The sequence below is a fragment of the Hylobates moloch genome, unplaced genomic scaffold (genome assembly GCF_009828535.3).
Source record: "Hylobates moloch isolate HMO894 unplaced genomic scaffold, HMol_V3 SCAFFOLD_10, whole genome shotgun sequence".
NCBI classification, from domain to species: Eukaryota; Metazoa; Chordata; class Mammalia; order Primates; family Hylobatidae; genus Hylobates; species Hylobates moloch.
The window spans coordinates 24,589,059-24,602,738 of record NW_026652285.1 but is presented as its reverse complement, the minus strand read 5'-3'; the positions used below and the strand labels follow the sequence as shown (position 1 = coordinate 24,602,738).

At 39.5% G+C, this 13,680-nt stretch overlaps 2 protein-coding genes across 2 annotated transcripts in view; one reads left to right on the top strand and one right to left on the bottom strand.

Moving 5' to 3' along the window:
* LOC116475356 (keratin-associated protein 4-11-like) overlaps nt 1-13,680 on the bottom strand; it is a 307,240-nt gene that overhangs the window by 175,299 nt on the left and 118,261 nt on the right.
* On the top strand, nt 7,695-13,622 carry KRT12 (keratin 12). The gene is made up of 8 exons (XM_032163562.2): nt 7,695-8,301; nt 8,686-8,768; nt 9,981-10,137; nt 11,062-11,223; nt 11,317-11,442; nt 11,584-11,804; nt 12,293-12,363; nt 13,167-13,622. The coding sequence occupies exons 1-8, from the start codon at nt 7,732-7,734 to the stop codon at nt 13,262-13,264; spliced, it is 1,488 nt and encodes a 495-aa protein (XP_032019453.1). The 5' UTR covers nt 7,695-7,731; the 3' UTR covers nt 13,265-13,622.

The following is a 13,680-nucleotide window of genomic DNA, read 5'->3' as shown; positions in this document are numbered from 1 at the left end:
AATATATGATAGTTTCTGACTTTCGGAAATAGCAATTTTATATGCTATTATATAGCATATATAATAAGGTTCAACCTTATTATATTATCCCCACTTTACATATGAGGATAAACGAGGACTCATATGAAGACATGAGATAAAGACTTTCCCAAAGTCATGCAGTTACCAAGTAGTAGAGCGAGACTGAACCTCAGGGCTATTTCTCTAAAACCATGACACCCTCTTAAGCAACTAATTACATAACAAAGCAATACATGATTCACAGTTGAAATAGGCACTTGCCTATCCACAGTTATTTTGTTGTTTTCTAATTGTCATTTTCATCAGCCAGACACAACAGCCAATTGTGGCAAATGCCCAGCTTTGCTGGCTAACATCACGCATGACTTGATTCAGTACAACTTTTGTCAGAAAAGGTATTTTCACCTATTCTCATTGCCTTCTTTTCCAAAGTGAAAAGGTTTCACTCTTATTTTTTTCTTAATTTTCTTCCAAGTCACACCAGCTAATAAATTGCATTTAAAGATGTTAAGAATATTTAAAAGTGAATTCTTTTTCACCTACTGAGTCACATTCCAGAATGGTCTGAAACTTTGACATTCAAATACCAGACTGTGAATCTGATTAATAAGAAACCTATGCAGATGGGTTTGTAACTGATTAGACCTGACCACTGTTATATGGCAATGATGACACTGTGTTAAAAGAGGTAGGATTGTTATTCTTAATTTAGGATGGTCCTCTTTTAACTACCTGTTAAAAGAAGTAGAATTGTTATTTTTAGATCAGAAAAATGAAGATTTTTTTTTTTCCTCTTGCTTCTTTGGTCTATCTCTAATTTCTTCCAAGCAATCTTTCAAAGAAGTGGGTGAGAGTTACATACATGTGGACCAGATGGTGAAGTTCTACCTCCAGTTCTGCCAGCAGTTACTGTGTGAAAGTGAAGCATTAATCTTTGTATCTATCTATATTTCTGATATGAGCTAAGAACTAGAATGACATAATCCTATTTCTGACAGGTATACAGATCCAGAGAAGTCTTTATCACACATTAGAATTACCATCAATGTATTTTTTCATTTTATATGAAATCGTCAGGGCAGAAGTGAAGCTATCAAACTCAGAGAGAGCCCCTAGAGGTGAGGTTAGGATGGAAATAACTATTTTTTCTGAGCTCTGGAGATTATTTCTACCCAGAGTTCTGAATCATCTAAGAAGGAGAATGACATGGAGTGATACAAAATCAAAAAATGGCCAGTGACCCCCTCAGACACTCTGTTCTCATCCATATGCATCAGGATCAGCCTCAGGTACCTGATTTCTAGACCCCCAAGTAACAATTCCAACTTAAAGCATTAGTAGTGATTTCTAGTTTTGAATTCTCTTTCAAACATCTCTGTTTTCTCTCGCCTAGGCTCATTTCCAAGATTCCTCTCATCAGGGTATTATTTTATCATCTTCCTGTCTCCTACCACTTTCAAAACTCTCCCCTGCTTTCAAGAACCATTGATCTCTGGAACCCAGAAGTCAATCTCACTCATGCCCCTTAGGGTCCTTGTTTAACCCTCATCTCAAAAGCACGATACATAAAATGTAAGCAACCCAAAATTCTCTCAGTCACTCACAGGATTTTATAATGTTATCCAAAGTGAAAGATGCTACAGACCGAGGGATCAGCGAGTTGCAGAAAATGACAGGTCTATCTTACAGGAAAAAACTCAGGTAGAAATCCCTGCAAAGACCAGGACACGAACCAACCTGACATGAAAAGATGAGTGTATGATTTATTCAATAAAAATCTAAAGACTTGTAAAAACCACATACCTAATTTTCTCTATTTTGAACATTTCCTAAACTCTACAAAAACGGAAGATATGATTCCTTTGAACAGTTTGCCCTGGCTAAAATCATTTTCCTCTCTGCCTCAACTTACGTAATCACTCTGCCAACAAGCCCAAGATTGTTTATTTTTTTTACATCCCCACTGGCTTATACATTAATGTGGCTGTCAAAGAAAATTATTTTCACTTCTAAAACCTCTAAAGCAGAGCCTTGATTATTTAACTTAGCCTCCCACTTAAAAAAAAAAAAGCCACTGAAGAAGAAATATTTCCCTTTTCAACTTCTGAAGTTGCTCCCCATTCATAACTGAATTCGGAATAAATCTTGGTCAAAGCATAGCAGTAAATTAGGGCACAGTCATTTTCAAATGAAATGAATTTTAAATGACACATTCAAACACATTAAGACTTAACTTCTTTCAAATGAAATCATTCTAGGAGTGCAGTGATAAAGTTCAGCCAAACACTAGGCTAGGACTCAGGATAAAAAATAAATTAGACGCAGTACCTACCTAACAAGCCTAGCCTAGGATAATATATGTATAGAAACATAAACAAATAATATATAAACATAATTTTTAGAGATTGAGCAATATTATTTAAATTTTACCATAGGCATTAGAGTTGGAAAGTATACCTTTCAGCACAAAATCAATTCCAAGTTCGAAAATACAACTTAATCATATTCCCATATTATGTGATCAAATCACTGAGGTACAATTTTGAACTTGGCACATTTCCTTTGACATTTTATTTGCTTCTATTTTCATTTCTATGGCAGTAAAATGGAATCTCTCTGTCCTGGGGGACACTTGGGACTGAATAATAGTTAACAACCATAACATCAAATTCTTGTGTGGGGAGTGCAAGTTTAACTTGTGCCTTATAAGATCTCCGGAGATGTGGTTACACATCAAAGCTAAAACGAAAACCCCATTTGCCTGTGTGTTTACAGAATTTCATGTGTCATGTTGTTGCTTATAAGCCATGAAAAGTCATTCTCTAGGTCTCAGCCCATATACTGAGAAATTCAAGGAGAAGGCTTAAAAGAAAAGAAAAAAAAAAAAAGCACCTCCTGTTAGACGTGCAGGGCAGAAGCCTGGTGTCAGGTGTCATAGCTAGGGAATGTCAGAGTATCCTCTGCCCTTTTTATTGTCACTGCCAGCAGCAAGGCTGTGGTATCTATAGAAGGCACTGCAGGCCCGAATCCTATCTTTGCCACCTCCCAGCTGCAGGGGCATAAATAAATCACTTAACATCTGGACTCTCAGATTGCTCATCTGTAAAAATGGGATAAAAGTACCACCTGAAGCTAGGCGCCTTGAGGTGGCTCATGCCTGTAATCCCAGTGCTTTGGGAGGCCAAGGCAGAAGGATCACTTGAGGCCTAAAGTTCAAGACCAGCTTGGGCGATATAACAAGACCCCATCTCTACAAAAAATTCAAAAAGAAAAAAAAAAATAGCCAGTGTTGTTGTGCCCACCTGTATGTAGTCCTAGCTACTTGGGAGGCTGAGGCAGGAGGATTGCTTAAGCTCAGGAGTTCAAGGTTTCAGAGAGCTAAGATCACACTACTGCACTCCAGCCTGAGTGAGGGCAACCAAGCAAGACGTTGTCTCAAACAAACAAACAAATAAAACCAGTACCGGCCGGGCGCAGTGGCTCACGCTTGTAATCCCAGCACTTTGGGAGGCCGAGGCGGGCGGATCACGAGGTCAGGAGATCGAGACCACGGTGAAACCCCATCTCTACTAAAAATACAAAAAAATTAGCCGGGCGTGGTGGCGGGCGCCTGTAGTCCCAGCTACTCGGAGAGGCTGAGGCAGGAGAATGGCGTGAACCCGGGAGGCGGAGCTTGCAGTGAGCCGAGATCGCGCCACTGCACTCCAGCCTGGGTGACAGAGCGAGACTCCGTCTCAAAAAAATAAAAATAAAAATAAATAAAAAAATAAAACCAGTACCACTTTAAGAGCTTGCCGTGAAGGTTAAAACATAACGTCTGTAATTCAGCTGGCCCAGTGTCCAAAAAGTAGTAAGTACATAATAAGTGATAATTCAAACAAGACAAGCTCAGTCAAAATGCTTGTAATATAGATTTAAGGAATCCTTGGTAAAAACCTCCATATGGGGCTAAAATCACTGGCATTTCCACTGACCAGATTTTCATTCTCTCAAGAAATTAAACAAATGGATCATGGCTTCTCTCAAGCTGAGACTGCCTTAGGTTGCTACATTCTTTCCACATCTATAGCAAATGTGTGATTTCTGCAAATCTCTTGCTTAAACCCCCTTTATTTAGAAATCCCACTTGCTTGCTCTTTGTGACGAGTTTAGGTTGGGGAGAAATATGTCCCTTCACATTTGTCCCTTATGTAATAATATAAAAGGAAGTTGTAATTGGATTTCACCATGCGTTCATCATTTGTGCCCCTGGGAAAGTGGTTTTTTTTTTTTTTACAAAAAGTCAAAACAGTCCTTCCATTTGCCAGAATTGATCCCAGGTATTCCTTATGGAGGTTTGCCATGGGCTTCAGGTGTGACCCCTCGGCATCTGTCCCCTAATCGCCAGTGGGCACTGCTAGTTCTGGCTCAGGACTCTTCACAATGGAAGAACCTCAGCTTCGGGGAGGCTGTAATCAGGGAGATAATATCTGGATACGCAGGTGGACAGGAGGCAGCAGTAAACTACGGGGAATCTAGGCTACAGGTCTGGAATTCCTCAGGAGACAGTCTGTACTCTACAAGGCAAAACAAGTGCTAACCATTGTGAGACTAACTCCAATATTGGAGATAAAGGCCAGAGAAAGAAGCATTCTCAGGAGAAAGGGCTCCCAGGGAAGGTGGAGCAGCAGGGGCTGCAGAAGATCCCTCTGCAGGGAGCACCTGCACACTGGCACCAAGCAAAGACATCTGAGTGCATGTTTCTGGGTGTGTGTGTGCATGCACGTGTACACTGGAATGCCAGTAACATCTGAATGTGTCTACATTGTGAATCCACGAATACTTAAATTATTATACTTAAATTATTGATACACTTTTTTAATTTTGGAAAAATTTCCTCATGCATAACACACATTAATGGCCCAGCAGCTTGATTTATCAAGAGAGAAATCAATAAGCATATATTGAATGCTGACTTTGTCCAAGACACTGGGCAAATGGACTAGACATTGAAGATGGAGATAACAGCAGACCCAGTACTTGAATACTTTCATGTCGGCTTGGTTGAAATACTTGATTTAATTTTCAAAAAGACCACATCATTTTGACATAATTCAAGTTGTGTAACAGTTACAGGCTTACTTCACATATTATCTCTGCTATTGAAATGTCCAAAAAAATCAGGTTATTGTTTTAGTAAGAGAAACAAAAAGTACTGCATATGCTTATGGAAAAACCTTAAACAATAGCCAAATATTTGCTAATTTTTATGGTTAATTGTTTGTATTAAGTAAGTAACATCTCAATGATCTCACAGGTATCCAATAATTTTGCTGAGAAATTAATCTTTACCAGATAGATTCAATCTCCACTTTAAAATGTATGGAAAGCCTTCTAAAAGCCTCCTTTTTGGGGGTTAAACATTGGGCAGTCATGGACATATAGAATGCCAACAATAGACACTGGGAATTACTGTGGGGAGCAAAAGTTAAACAACTATTGGGTACTATGCTTACTGCCTGGGTGATGAGATGAGTTGTACCAAAACCTCAGCATCATGAAGTATATACACGTAACAAACCTGCACATGTACCTCCCGAATCTAAAATAAAAGTTGAAATTTTTTTTAAAAAATCCAGTAATGGTAAATAAATAAAAATAAAAATCTTCCTTTTTATGAAAGGTATGTATTATTAAATCAAATAAGAATTCAATTTTATTTTAGAAATCTAGAATACTCGTGATATTTTTAAAACTTTTCCTTAGAATAAAATAAAATGCAGAATCCAAATATACCAAATTGAAAAGGAGTTTTAGTGGCCATCTATAAGCAAACAGAGGTCCCTGATGGAGAAATGAGGGCCCTGTTTCCCACGAGGTAGGAACTTTATCGTTACAATGATTTTAATGTATTTTATTTCAATAAATCCATTCTAGTCAAAATACGTATATGTCTATAGCACACACAGTCAGTGTATACCTTACTAATAAAATTCAGTATAAACATCTTTGCAAAAAAACTGTTATTTACACCCAGAAATTTTATTTCCTATCACCAAATACAGAGCAAACTGAATTTAGAAATCTGAATCCAACAAAGAATTTCGAAGAATCCGCAATCCATGTTCTGTACCCAATTATTAAAGTTCAAGTGATAGATAATTATATAATCTTAAGAGAAAAGCAGATTATAAAATCTTATATTGAATCAATTATGTTCAAAAATGTATATAAAATACTCATATATACATACATCTTCTTTATGTTTTCTGCATCTTCTAAATTTCCCACAATAAATACATAGAGAGCCATATTTTTTTAAAAAAATATAGAATTATTTGGCAATGAGACATGTAGAGACTTGGGCCATCATCTCAAAGAAAACATGTAAAAGAAAAATCCTTATTCCTTCTTATCCAATCAAAATGCTCACAATTTAAATTCCTAAGGGAATTCCACCACTCTGGAATTATACTACTTGGTTCCCAGGTATCTACAACTCTCTCTGAAAGCAGGCTTCTTTCAAGTTAATGCATTTCCTGTAAGAGCGTTAGTTCTCATGTTCAATATATAAGCCATATCAATTTCAAAGATAAATAATGTATCAAACAAGAAAGTATAAGAACTTTATGTCTTAAAAATTAAAGATACTGGATACAATTCCTTGAAGCATGCTTTGCAAAGTTTTCACAACAAAGTTTAAAATATAACATTTAATTTATTCTATATTGTAAAATTTATCCTTTTTCATCATAGCAGTCAACTGAAATGGTTCACTAGCCTCTTAAACTTGGGGTTTTAATCATTTCTTAATTTAAACTGTGTTTCCACTTTCTCCTTATTGATAATGGCAATAAAACCTGAAGTGTTTACACAATCCATTCAACTAGTCAACACATTTATTGAGCAACCATTACAGGCAATATCTGTTGAAGGAATAAATATAGTAAGTGCTGAGTGTAGAGCAGTGAGCAATCAGACAAGGTAAAACTGCTGAAACAACTATAATAAACTCTACTATAAACAACTCTACTCAAAAATAGTACTTTTCCAAGTTGAAGAATAAGAGGGAAAAGAAACATGCAACATCCTAATGCCAAGGTTTTAAAATCCTTGAAAATGCAAATTCTCGTATCCATCTGGAAAATATATTTATTCTCCACCTTTCACCAGTGCATTTCACAGCTGCTTCCGAAGCTGTATTCCACTAAAAGGTATGCTTGATCATGACTGGATTTTACAGTGGATTGGTTTTTCCAAAGGAAACAAATGGTTTACATTGGATTTTCCAAAGGAAACAAACAGAAAAGATCAGGGAAGAACTTAAAAAAGCATAAGGTTTAGGAAGAAGTATTTAACGTATCCATTCAGCAATCGCTCATTATCTTCCTACTGTGAACAAGACGCTAGGCAGTGCTGGGAATACAGGCAACAGACTAATTTGGAGAAGAAAAATTCCTTATGACAACAGACTCTACTCCACCCAACTTTCTTTTTCATATAACAAATATTTAATGGAAATGATTATTCAATTATTTCTGTATCAATGAATTTTCATTATACATAAATCATTCACTTGTTGAGCTGGCCAAAAACCTGGGGGGAGGATCCAATTTTGAGTGGGGAAAGTGAACTTTTCAACTGTGACACCCATCTCACAGCCTATAAAAGTTTAGCTTTCTGGCTCGCTGGCACAACTTCCTCTCCAACTGTGGCCACCTTCCCCAGGCTATGGATCTCTCCAACAACACCATGTCACTCTCAGTGCGCACCCCCGGACTGTCCCGGCGGCTCTCCTCGCAGAGTGTGATAGCAGGCAGACCCAGGGGCATGTCTGCTTCCAGTGCTGGAAGTGGTTATGGGGGAAGTGCCTTTGGCTTTGGAGCCAGCTGTGGTGGAGGCTTTTCTGCTGCTTCCATGTTTGGTTCTAGTTCTGGCTTTGGGGGTGGCTCCGGAAGTTCCATGGCAGGAGGACTGGGTGCTGGTTATGGGAGAGCCCTGGGTGGAGGTGGCTTTGGAGGGCTGGGGATGGGATTTGGGGGCAGCCCAGGAGGTGGCTCTCTAGGTATTCTCTCGGGAAATGATGGAGGCCTTCTTTCTGGATCAGAGAAAGAAACTATGCAAAATCTTAATGATAGATTAGCTTCCTACCTGGATAAGGTGCGAGCTCTAGAAGAGGCTAATACTGAGCTAGAAAACAAAATTCGAGAATGGTATGAAACACGAGGAACTGGGACTGGAGATGCTTCACAGAGCGATTACAGCAAATATTATCCACTGATTGAAGACCTCAGGAATAAGGTAAGATGATCTCTTTTGGAGGGGCTTTGGGAATTTTTTTTTTCCTTTTTACCATTACAATGTTTTACGGTGATAATCACCTACAACTTTGATATTTTCCAATTTGGCCGTACTTGCAGCAATTTTCTCATCCCAGGTTGTTTCATTCCACTTTATCATTTACCAAGAAATGATTGTATTTCCATTATCTTTCTGTAGGAAATCTGCATTTCTTTACTTCTCAGTATTATTTTATACAGATATTGTCTTAGAAAAATGAAACGGTCTTAAACTCTAAATAAAACAGCATTTAACATCACCATTTTTACCTTTGTGTCAAAAATATATTTGTATAATACTAGTTTTTAGGGCTTCAATCTTGTATGTGTCCCTCTCTTTTGCCAGATCATTTCAGCCAACATTGGAAATGCCCAGCTCCTCTTGCAGATTGACAACGCGAGACTGGCTGCCGAGGACTTCAGGATGAAGTGAGTGGAATAAACTGAAGATCGTGGACGTGTCCCACCATGTCTTCTGCCCTACTGTCCTGCCTTCATTGATATAAAATCTTCTGAAGTTCACATACTCCATATATTTACTGTTTTGGTAAATTCACATAGGGTGTTCTAGAAAGTAATTAGAATCTAATGCAATTCAGATTAAATGTCCTTAAATTATAAGTTACTTAAACCCAGGGCTATGGATCACGATATTTGTAGTGTGCTATTGACTCAACTTATGATGTGACTGACACCATAATTCTACCAGTGTCCTAAACCTCAATTGTCTTTTTTTGGTTTTTTGTTTGTTTGTTTGTTTGTTTTGTTTTGTTTTGAGAAGAGTCTCGCTCTGTCACCCAGGCTGGAGTGCAGTGACGCGATCTCGGCTCACTGCAACCCCCTGCCTCCCAGTTTCAAGTGATTCTCCTGCCTCAGCCTCCCGAGTAGCTGGGATTACAGGCGCCTGCCACCGAGCCCAGCTAATTATTGTATTTTTAGTAGAGACGGGGTTTCACTATCTTGGCCAGGCTGGTCTCGAACTCCTGACCTCATGATCCACCTGCCTCTAAACCTCAATTTTCAATGTATCAACCATTGTCTTCCTGATGACACATACAATGGAAAGATTAACCATGTACTAATTTTTATATTCCTTCCTCCTTTTCCATGCTCAACTCTCCCAGATATAGGTAAGAAATACTAATTTCCTTTTTGCTTCACAAAATTTCCACACAGAAAGTTGCAATGGCCATGGTCCTGAACCTGTAAAATCTTAGTAAAAGCCACTAAAGAAGTATCAGTGTTCTAAGTTAAATCATGAAGAATGTTAAGCAAAAAGAGTAACTTATTTTCAACTGCTTTTAGAAATTCCACTTAGAGAGGGGCTGCTGCTATTTATAGCCACGGCAGCCAGCCAAAGGGAAAGTTATTCCCTGGGATGCTGCGGTATTGGGATTCATTGCTGGTAGGAAAGTATTGCCTTATAATTTATTCACATTTCTTCTCCTCCTCAACTGAACGGTAAACAATGGTGGGAAAAAAAGGAAAGGAAAAACACAAAAGCAAAAATTGCATCATACACTGCAATGCTGCCATTATTAAGTAGGTGCACAGATTTAAGCAAGAAATAGCCCTGAAGATCAGTGGCCTTGTTCAAATGGTTGTGTTGATTCCCTCAACTGCTTTGCACTTGGTTTTCAGGTATGAGAATGAACTGGCCCTGCGCCAAGGCGTAGAGGCCGACATCAATGGCCTGCGCCGGGTGCTGGACGAGCTGACTCTGACCAGGACCGACCTGGAGATGCAGATTGAGAGCCTGAATGAGGAGCTGGCCTACATGAAGAAGAACCACGAGGATGTGAGTTAGACAGGGCAACCTCACTCAGCTACTTTTTGTTTTTTCCTCCCAGACCCAAAAATTACAATTTCAAATTTAGAAATCTGGAGTCAGGACAAGTATGGAGAATACATTGTCTCCCTGTTAAAATGGCCATTTGTTTTAAATTTCTGTGTGATGTGTGTGTGGTGGTGGTGGTGATGGTGGTTCCTGTTAAGGCCTAACAAATTAGAGGCACTTTCTGATTTTGTCATTTTCATTATAAGGCAATGACAATAGGAATGCTGACTGTCCTAATTCAGTGATTAAAAAAAAACTGAGTATTTTAAAAGTTAAAACAAAAGTCTACCAATAATATATAATGTTTTATATGTCAGAGAAACTGGTTATACTTAGCATAATGCACACCAGAAAACTCTGATGTGTCACCATGCATATTGGAGGCTAGGTAGGGAAGCGACGCTGGCAATAGGAAGTTTCTACTGGATTTTCAATGATTGTGGCACAAACAGCGTGCAAGCCCAGGTACTGTCTGCAGCCCTCGGTTTGGCAGCTGCAGGTGAAAACCCCAGTGAGTGTACACCAGGCCTCCTTTCATGTAAAGGCCGTGGTCCCTCAAGAAGTAAAGCCAACTTACCCATTAGGCACAGCAGGCACTGCTCCCAGGGTCTGTGGTAATTTCAGGGACCCATGAATACGTCTTAAGTTCTTGTAAAATCAGAAGAAAAATATGAATTTTTAGGTTAAAAGAGTTTTAATATATTACATTAATATATTTGTATTTATGCCAACAGTCATAAGATAGAATTTTTAAAAGTGTGTGTGTGTGTGTGTGTGTGTGTGTGTGTGTGTGTGTAGGAAGGGGCCCAGGAGGACAAAAGTATCCAGGGCCCACGAAAGTCACAATGGACCCCTGTGCCCCTCTCTCTCACATGCTGTCCCCAGGAGCTCCAAAGCTTCCGGGTGGGCGGCCCAGGCGAGGTCAGCGTAGAAATGGACGCTGCCCCCGGAGTGGACCTCACCAGGCTCCTCAACGATATGCGGGCGCAGTATGAAACCATCGCTGAGCAGAATCGGAAGGACGCTGAAGCCTGGTTCATTGAAAAGGTAACAGAAACAACAAAGGCCTTTGATACATTCGCAGAAAGGCCTGCGAGCGAGCTCAGCGCTCGAGTCCCCTGGCTGTCTTTGCTGTTGCAGAGCGGGGAGCTCCGGAAGGAGATTAGCACCAACACCGAGCAGCTTCAGTCCAGCAAGAGCGAGGTCACCGACCTGCGTCGCGCCTTTCAGAACCTGGAGATCGAGCTACAGTCCCAGCTCGCCATGGTAGGCTCGTGCGCAAACAGACGCAGCATCCTTTGGACTTCCAAAGAAAATGCTGCATCCAAATTACATTAGCCGTTGGCTACCCTCCTCTTTTCGGTCCCCTCCATCATTATTTCTATACCATTTCCCTCCCACGTGCAGAAGAAATCCCTGGAAGACTCGTTGGCCGAAGCCGAGGGCGACTACTGCGCGCAGCTGTCCCAGGTGCAGCAGCTCATCAGCAACCTGGAGGCACAGCTGCTCCAGGTGCGCGCCGACGCAGAGCGCCAGAATGTGGACCACCAGCGGCTGCTGAATGTCAAGGCCCGCCTGGAGTTAGAGATTGAGACCTACCGCCGCCTGCTGGACGGGGAGGCCCAAGGGTGAGCAGACAACGGAGGCTGCAAACACCTTCAGGGGCTGACCAAGAGTGGACAGCAGAAATAGAAGGAATGGGATTTCAGTTGACAGAAAAGCAAACAAACAAACAAACACAAGTCTAGTAAAGATATGCCTGGTATTTACGAAATGCTCTACACTTTGCAAAGTGTTTTCACCCATTATCTTACTTGATAATTCATAAAATGCTGCAATGAACAAAGACACCACGGTCAGAAACAGTTTCTAAATGAGTACTCCCTGTACTATAAAAGTCACTCACTCAATTTCTGATATCAAAGACCTGATGATAAGAAGGACACATAGTAGCCACCTGAACCACCTACTCTAACAAGCTTTCCAAAAGTGATCAGAGTCTGCACTAGTTGGAAGAGCTCAGGCCTACAAATTGGGAAATCTAATTTCTGAGACCAGATCTATTAGAAGCCAGGTTGCTTCGCTTTTTGAGGTCATCTCCTTTGTTTTCTTACAGTGACGGTTTGGAGGAAAGTTTATTTGTGACAGACTCCAAATCACAAGCACAGTCAACTGATTCCTCTAAAGGTATGCAGAAACCCTAGAATCACTTAGAATAAGTCAGAATCACATTTATTACTGCAAAACCTGTAAGATCTCACTGAATACTGCATTATTATTAATTTTAATTTAAAGTATATTTATATTCTGAGCCAAGGAAAAACATTTATGCATTCCTGCACAAAATGAGTAATCTATACCGTATTAAAACTTTCGGGGGCCTGGGCATGGTGGCTCATGCCTGTAACCTCATAGCTTCGGGAACCTGAGGTGGGAGGATCGCTTGAGGCCAGGAGTTCGTGACCCACCTGGGCAAATAGCGAGACCCCATCTCTACAAAAAACTTAAGAAAAAAAATAGCTGGGTGTGGTGGTGTATACCTGTGATCTTGGCTACTCTGGAGGCTGAGGCAGGAGGACCGCTTGAGCCCAGGATAGAGGTTATAGTGAGCTATGATCATGCCACTGCATTCCAACCTGGGCAACCACCAGGCCCTGTCTTTAATAAATTAAAATTAAAATTAAAAAATTTTAAAAATTGGCAATCCCAGGAGGGAAAAAACCTACTCTGCTGCAAGGTATTATGATCACCATAATCACCTTTGAAATGTTTTCTTAAAAAAAGTTCTCATATATGTACAAGGCAACACTGAATACATTTAATTTTCATTGGATAAAACATATTTTTGAGAAGTAAAATTTACTTTTGAAAGTTTAATTAGATGAATTATATCAACCAATGCTTAATTTAGAAGCCTACATTAAACAACCAGTGTTGGATTAATATTTGAAACACTAACTTTCGCCCCCTTATTCCATTTTTATCTTTAGACCCAACCAAAACCCGAAAAATCAAGACAGTTGTGCAGGAGATGGTGAATGGTGAGGTGGTCTCATCTCAAGTTCAGGAAATTGAAGAACTAATGTAAAATTTCACAAGATCTGCCCCATGATTGGTTCCTTAGGAACAAGAAATTTACAAATAGAAATTATTCCTTTCAGCGTAACATGCTGTATTACTTCAATCTCTATTTTTGTCTGTTCCATTTTCTTTGGATTCCCTATTTACATTGAATCCTTTTTGCCCTTCTGAAACAATATTCAGTCACAAGTCATTTTGGTCATGTTGGTCTTTGTAACAAATCAAAATTACCTTATATCTTTCTGGATCTGGAGTAGTCTTTTAATGAACTTTCTTCTGGTAACCTGGAATATTTTTTAATCATAGAACTTTAATCAAGTAGTATTGTTTTAATAGAGTTAATTGTAATAAAAGATGAATGGTAATAATGTGAAATGTATGCCTTCTTGATTCCAACAAGAATGTCAAGAGCATAGAGAGAAG

Excerpts from the sequence above, each read along its gene's own strand:
- KRT12 (XM_032163562.2), top strand. The coding sequence starts at position 7,732 with ATGGATCTCTCCAACAACACCATGTCACTCTCAGTGCGCACCCCCGGA. Across the intron at positions 11,805-12,292 it reads CTGGACGGGGAGGCCCAAGG|TGACGGTTTGGAGGAAAGTT; the intron begins GTGAGCAGACAA and ends GTTTTCTTACAG. Across the intron at positions 12,364-13,166 it reads GTCAACTGATTCCTCTAAAG|ACCCAACCAAAACCCGAAAA; the intron begins GTATGCAGAAAC and ends TTTTATCTTTAG.